Here is a 7992-nt window from a genome sequence, read left to right as displayed (position 1 = left end):
GCTCTTACCCACTGAGCCATCTCACCAGCCCTATATCAGAGTTTCTTAAATGTATATTTCCTTTGATCATTTGTCTTTAGGCATAAAATATCTTTCTAGTTATGTTCTAAAGTATATCCCATGTAGTTTTCAAATTAACAACAAAATAGTGTAACAACTTAAATGTTCAACATAGGGCATCATCTACTTACCTAATTCATGCTGTATAGAAGTGATTAATAACTACATGTGGTTTTAAAAATTCTGTTGATCAGTATTTATAAAATGTGGAATTGATTATTAGTTATTATAAAAGATTGTTTGAAAACATGGTATAAATTGTTGTGGTAGTGTAATGCCCAGTTTTTGAGACTCCCCCCCTAGAGACCACCAGGGATTACAGCTCTGAGGTAAGCACACAAGAGTCTTTATTCAAGTTTGGACCCGGGTCACAAATCTCCCTGATGCAAGAGGTTAGGAAAGTGATGCTCAAGTGTAGGGGCTTAGTGTTTATATGGGGAAAAATTGCAAGCAGGGGCTTTTAGACCTTGGCATTATGTGACTGGGTAAATGGGTAAAAGAATGTTAACCTTTAAACTGATTGGTGCATAGCATTTGTTCAAGCCACAAGGAGAGACCACACATCTGAAAGGGGCATCTTGACCTGGGAATGATGCATGTTTTCTTAACTCATCCTGTTGTTGTGACCAGTTTTTCTGTTATTGCATGCTGGCCACAGTTATGTTTGTTTTCAACTGCTGGGAATGTTTTGTGGTCTCTTTCTCATAGCCCAAGGGCAGGGGCCATGTCAGTCTAAGTACAGCAGGTTAAAATGGAGTTTGGAGGTCTAGATGGAGTCTGTCCTGCTGCTCTGGATTGTACAGTAGTATAAAGCTGTAACTCTAGCACTTAAGAGACTAACTCAAGCACATTGTGAGTTTGAGGCCATCCTGGGTTACATAGTATGTATGATGTAACAATTGTTTCAGAAAAAAACAAGAAAACCAAAAACCTTCAACCAAACCAAACCAAAACCAAATCTGGAGTCTGTGACTCAGTGGAAGAATATTTGCTGAGCAAGATCAGTGTCTTAGATTTGATATCCCAGCATCATAATAATATCAGCAATGAGAGCACTATGTGTAAAATGACATCAACATTCACAGTGAATGTTATATACAAATGAAAAAGTAGAAGGGTACATACCAGAAGTTTAACAGTGCAAATGGTATTCGTAAAACACACAGGAACAATGAGCACAATTCAAAAACAAGAAAAAAAAATTTCAAAGAGAAAAAGAAAATTTCCAACAACCTATTACAAAATTAGAAGCAGGGGAATTTTTGTTCCTCCTCCTTTTCCTAAGGTTTTGTTAAGGACACTTATTTTGCTTTCTCTGAAGGAGTGCTCTCTTTTCAGTATTCATCTATCAATTATGGACATCTATTGCAGTATATGGCATAATACATTGGTCCTTTCCTTTTCTGTCAGAGTCAACTTTTATCATGCAATTTCCTCTTTTGCTTTGATCAAGAGGAGGGGCAGAAAGTTATGAGCTGGAGTATTACTCAGAGCTGATTCAGTTCCGTCATTCTTCTTGAAGCTCTGAGTGTATACAGACCAGGAATGGCCAACTTGTCTCTCAGTAAGTGGATTAATTCCTCCACCAGAATTACTTCCTGGTAGAGACACAGGTAACACCTACTTTTTGTGTTTTTCTATCAGAATTTTCCATGTTGTGACTTGGGAGCGGGATTGATGGGGAAACCCTCTTGGTTGTGTTAGATAAAGTTAACTCTGGCAGTATGAGAAATTGGAGTTCTGCATTCGTTATTTTATTTCTGACTGTGTCGTCACTTCTGCTGTGAGCTATGAAATTATGGGCAAGGATCATTATTCTTTAACTGTGTCCAAAGCTTATATCTAAGTCATTTAGAAGAAGTCGTAATAGGAGCCAGGTAAGATGGGTCCATGTGTAAAGTACACGCTGCACAAGTCTGATTGACCACCTGCGTTTGATCCCTGAAGCCTACTTGAAGGTGGAATGAGAGAACTCACTCGGTAAAGTTGTCCTCTGGACACACATATACCATGCCACAAGCAATACTTCAATAACAACAACAATAATAACAGTTTTAAAAAAAGTATTCTGTAGTGGAAAGATTCCTTTTTCTTAAAGAATCTTGGCTAGCAGTGGTGGCACACACCTTTAATCCCAGCCTCATGAGATAGGGCAGGTGTATCTCTATGAGTTTGAGGCCAGCCTGATCTGCAGGGCTAGTTCCAGTATAGTAGAGGGCTACACAAAGAAACCCTGCTGTCTTGAAAATAAAGAAATAAACAAACAAAGAGCCAACCCCCCAAAAAAGAAAGAAAGGAAGGAAGAAAGAAAGAAAGAAAGAAAAGAGAGGAAGAAAGAAAAGAAAGGAAGAAAGAAAGGAAAGAAGGAACAAGTGAAAATGTGAATAATTTCAGAAAACTTCATTAAAATTCTAGGGAAGAATCAATCTATGTACAGTTTGTTTTCCATATTATTTGTGGGCTATTATCTCAGTTATTAATGTAAGTGGGAAGACTAGTTATAAATATTTGCTATTTAGTAATATAATTATTTATATTATCAGATTGGATCCTTATGGGAATTAGCTAATGATGGCATAGTGACAAAATTTATTTTCATATAGGTTTCTTGTTTGGCAATATCATGTATTAGAATGTAATATGTGAAATGATTAGGAACATAAACTAATTTGGGATTAAATTTCTGGTTGTATCCTGCTATTCCCCTCTCTATTGTTCCTGTACCCCACCCATGAAATGATCCTTTCCACTTACCTCGTTTCTTTAGGTATTCCATGTTAGGTGGGATATCTGAAGACTTGGAGCCAGAGCCTCAGATGCCAGAGACCATGTGACATTTGTCTTTCTGGGTCTGGGTCATTCCACTCAGTAGGATCTTTTGTAGTTGCATCTATTTACCAGGATTCCCCTGAAGAAGAATATGTAGGATGTGGCTAGGTGGAGAGGTAGGACATCTCAGGTTTGAGCTTCAACTCAAGAAACATTTATGTTGGACCCCAAAGTTTAATTACCTTCTGTATTAACATTCAAGTATTCTTTTGAAGGTGCTGTCTGGGAAACTTGGATAGATATGTATAACTGAAAAGACTTAAGAACATTTTTATATTCTCGTGTTTAACAAAATGTATACATAATTTTAAAGCAAAAATTTAATTTTTAAAAATATTTTAAGTTTTGTTATTTAAATTAATAGTTTTAAAGGGTTTTAATGATTTATGGCGGTAGCAATTTTGCCTAACTTTTTCATGTATATAGAATATTTTGAACAAAGGGGCAGTTTGAAAATAGTAATGATTTATTAGTATTTTTAAAGTTCTTTCCATATAAGCAGTTTATATGAAAAGAGGTTTCACCTGTGTGTGAGGAAATAAGAGTCAGTTTACATCAGGGTGTTTGGATCATTATGGGAATTATTCATGGCCCACCCCTTCCCACTCCAATGCAGCATCTGATTCAGGTACCTTCCTAAAGATGGACACTTTAACTTTTTCTTTAGAAATCGCTCGAGGCCACGTTTTAATACAAATCATACTCTACATACTCCCAAGATGACTGACCAGGAGGTCACTTACACAACTCTGAGATTTCATAAGACTTCAGGGTTGCAGAACCCAGTGAGGCTTGAGGAGACTCAAAGGCCCAGAGATGTGGGCCATAGAGGTAAGTGTTTTTAAGTGCAGGCCACAGAGGTAAGTGCTTTTTTTGTTATTGTTTTTTTTGTTTTGTTTTGTTTTGTTTTGTTTTGTTTTGAGACAGGGTTTCTCTGTGTAGCCCTGGCTATCCTGGAACTCACTCTGTAAACCAGGCTGGCCTCGAACTCAGAAATCCGCCTGCCTCTGCCTCCCAATGCTGGGATTAAAGGCGTGTGCCACCACTGCTGGGTGAGGTGTTTTTGAGTGACTAAATTCACCTCTTTTTTATGTATTGTAACTTTTGACTTTTGAAAACACTATCCTACTGGCTCTTAGCTGATAACAAAAGAAAGCCAGATGGGCAGAGCAGAACAATGGGAGACAAAGAAAAAAGCTCTTGAGAATGGAGAAGTGAGAAGAGAAGCATTCTGTCACATTTGAGAATCCATTAAGAGGGGTTTTGTTTGTTTTTGCTTTTGTTTGTCTATTCATGAAAAGTTCTGAAACCTTTAAAAATACTGACAAGCTAGAGTCTGAAGAAACACTAAATGTTCTAGAGAAATAAAATCTTAAGAAATGAAAAGTGTGCAGAGGAAACAATACTTGTACTCCAGCTGAAGGAGTTTTAATTGTCTTAAATATCCACAATGTCTAATGCAACACATCAGAAAAGGAAGTCTCTTACTGGGAAGGAAATTGCAGAGGAAGAGAGGGGAAGAGAGGATTAGTGGGTATGTGTGTGAGAAAACCCCAGTGTGAGTTTCTGAAAATATTATAGAATAATATTGTTTATTAATGAAAAAGAGAAAATCTCACTTTCTATTCCCCTTTTTTGATCAGTCTGAACAAAATGTCAGAGTTGAACTTCAAGTTGAGAACATTAACTTAGTTGGTGTGATAATTTGCTGCTTGATTTTCCCATTATGAACACCTCAGACACACAATGATGTTTGGAATTATGTACAGAAAAATAGAATTTATGGAAAAACAATGTTGACTTCTAAGCCCCTTTTATGATGGGTCTGGATACAAAACAGCCACAGTTCCCAAACAGTTCTCAAGAACGTCCATCCCTCTTTCCTTCATCTCCATCCTTAGTTATGCTGTCTTGTACATAGAGTGTGTCTATGCCTCCTGTGTTTTCTGTAGGATGCACTTTTAATCCTGTAGAGCTGGGTAAGGGTACATGCCTCTCATCCAGCTCTTTCTAGGCTGAGTCAGGAGGATTTAGTATACAAGGCCATAGGTGAAAAAAACATCAACATTAAATTTCATACATGTAGGATTTTGCACAGTGGGTGCATTTTAGGCAGAAATCTACAGTTTTGAAAGCACATTTTCAGTTAGTCGGTATCATAGACGTCTGCAAAATTTTTAGGGACCAATATCCCCTTGTTTCTAATCAATGGAAAAGTATAATTAGTATTGAGACTTGCTCTTCTCATGGTGATGGTTTTCTTGGTTTGTTATTTAAGAGTGTTCAGTCCCCTGGAAGCTCATTGTGATAATTCTTGGAATCCTCTGTTTCCTTCTACTGGTAACTGTTGCAGTGTTGGTGAGACACAGTGAGTAACTGATATATACATCTTCTCTGCCTTCATGCCTAAGTGATAACTTTAGACATTAATTATGAAGATACACACTCTGTTCACTAACTTACAACCAGGAGACAAGCCATATAGCTCTGGACTTCATTTTTTTTTTTCTGAAAGACTATAATGACTTGTTCTCTTGCACACCTAATCTGTTAGCTCTGGGGCTGTTGCGAGCTGGTCTGCTCTGTCGCCTTTGCGATTATGTTCTTTCTTTGGGCTTGGTGATACTCTGCCTTGTGAGCTCAGAAAATTGTGAATCTTAGGTAAACATTCTGTGAGAAACTTCTGTGCAAAAGAGATGATGACTTTATTTTATTTTTTCCTCACTGTATATTGAGGTCATGGTTAAGTAAATGGACTAGATATTTACAGAGATATTAATAGATATTAAAGCTTTAGTCATATTGGATTTCTTCACATCTTTAGAGGATATCACTCCCAGGCTGTGCTAATACCTAACTACATATCTGGATACTATGCTATCCATCTGGTCCAAGTTGCATTGTGCTGGTTCTTCATGTTTATTACTTCATATTTTTCAGTGTGTGTTAAGTGTTCACCGAATATTTTACTTAAATATTTATTTGTAAGTTGCAGTTGTGAAAAAAAATGAAGTAGTTAAAAGATATGGTACTTTCACTATAACTTAATTCAACTCTATCTTATACTTTACACTGAAGTTGTTAATGGAGGGAAATAGATGTTCATGTTTCTAGAGTTAGCTAATTTAAGTGTTATTTTCTAAATGTCTAAGTAGCAATTAAAGTAATGACATGTGTTGGTTATCAACATGGACTTTATCTTTAATCTTATTTTAACATTTACACATTATGAAAACTGTTGGTGTTATATATCTGCTATTAATTTTAGTTTTCCGGTATGGACAAGAGAAACATGAACAGGAGAAAACCCTAAATAACCTCTGTCAAGAGTACCACGTCATGAAAAATGACAGCTCCTTAATGGAAGAAATGTTAAGAAATAAGTCTTCGGAGTGTAAGGCCCTCAATGATAGTCTGCACTCCCTCAACAGAGAACAGAACAGATGCCTCAGGAAAACCAGGATTGTTTTAGATTGCTCACAGAACAAAGGTATGGCAGGGATTTTGAACAAAGGATATTCTGCATTATTTAATTATTTAATTATTATTATTTAATTATTTAATTCAAGACATGAAGTCTAATTAGCAGCTAATGATGCTGGTGATATGTGAGTTAATGGTTTTGGGTTTCCTTATTTCATGTAGGGTTCTGGAACCCCGGAAATTAGGAGAATGTTTGGATTAGGAGAATCTTACAATATCCAGAACTCAGTTGCCATTGTAGAGCCTACTGTTTTCAGGGGGTTAGAAAAGCAAGAATCCTTGAGAAATTCAGATTGTTTTGGTTCTTGAGCAAATTTAGATATCCAGATTTGTTGCTGACAGAAAATAGAAGTTTCCAGTAAGAGTGTATTTGCAAAATATTTATGCTAAAATGTTCTCAGTATCCATATGGATGCCATCATAAAAACAAGTGTGTGTGTGTGTGTGTGTGTGTGTGTGTGTGTGTGTATTTTCCTTATGCCTTGTTTTCAAATATATGGCTTGCTTGTGACATATTTTCACTTCAGTGCACATGAAGCTTTGTCCCTGCCCATCTTGTAGGCAGGGCCCATTTTGGGTCGAAGGTTTTGTGGGTGGATTGTTCTTTTTTTTTTTCAATCTTAGAAAAATTCACATTCAAATTAGTCAAAACATAAATTATGGAAAAAAATGCAATGAATACTACAGAGTTAAGTCATGTAAAATAATCAAAGTTAAACAAAAATGATTGAAAGGGAGAATTTGGTGAATATATATAACATTTGAAATGTAAATAAAAAGACATCGAGCCAAAAAAAAGGACAAAAGCTTGGCATCAAAAAAAAATCATTATGTTCAAAAACAAATGAAAATCAATGGCTCCATTTGGAGCTGTAGATTGCTTGAGTTCCATACTTATAATGAATTCATTTGTTTACTCCCTCATCATGGCTGTCTTTCGTCTTTCCCTCACTGCTGCTGAAATGCAATATTTCCAGAGATTTTGTTTAGCTAGGATACATTTTAAATATAATTTAAAATTTAAATAACTCCTTTAAAAAGATGGTTGCATTAGAAGGGCTAGAGGATGAGGGGTGCCATGAAAGGCTGCTTGCTGGATGTGACAAGTTGTCACCCACAGGAACTCACAGCAGCCCTGGTTACTCACACAAGATTAAGAGTTAAATAGCCAACATAGAGTAGGAGGGGGCTCCTGAAGCCCTAACCCTACTTAAAGAGTTACTGACTTTGATAACTTCTGAAGGAGAGTAATTTTTTCAATTTTTTTATTACATATTTTCTTCATTTACATTTCAAATGCTATCCCGAAAGTCCCCTATACCTTCCCCTGCCCTGCTGCCCTACCCACCCACTCCCACTTCTTGATCCTGGCGTTCCCCTGTACTGGGGCATATAAAGTTTGCATGACCAAGGTGCCTCTCTTCCCAATGATGGCCGACTAGGCCACCTTCTGCTACATATGCAGCTAGAGACAGGAGCTCTAGGGGTACTGATTAGTTCATACTGTTGTTTCACCTATAGGGTTTCAGAACCCTTCAGCTCCTTGCGTACTTTCTCTAGCTCATCCATTGGGGGACCTGTGCTCCAGAACAGCAATGGCTTGTGCTGTAAGATCAAGAA

The 7992-nt window shown here is 37.0% G+C and overlaps 1 protein-coding gene across 1 annotated transcript in view; it reads left to right on the top strand.

Annotated features, from left to right (window-relative positions):
- The first annotated feature begins 3608 nt into the window (after positions 1–3608).
- Positions 3609–7992, top strand: part of LOC110316069 (killer cell lectin-like receptor 2) — a 24901-nt gene continuing 20517 nt past the window's right edge. Inside the window, 3 exon segments of the mRNA XM_029535031.1 lie at positions 3609–3720; positions 5168–5257; positions 6158–6379. Coding sequence (XP_029390891.1) covers positions 3609–3720; positions 5168–5257; positions 6158–6379 — 424 coding nt within the window.

This window comes from Mus pahari, chromosome 2, assembly GCF_900095145.1.
Source record: "Mus pahari chromosome 2, PAHARI_EIJ_v1.1, whole genome shotgun sequence".
In the NCBI taxonomy this organism is placed as follows: domain Eukaryota; kingdom Metazoa; phylum Chordata; class Mammalia; order Rodentia; family Muridae; genus Mus; species Mus pahari.
This window is presented reverse-complemented; position numbering and strand designations above follow the sequence as displayed.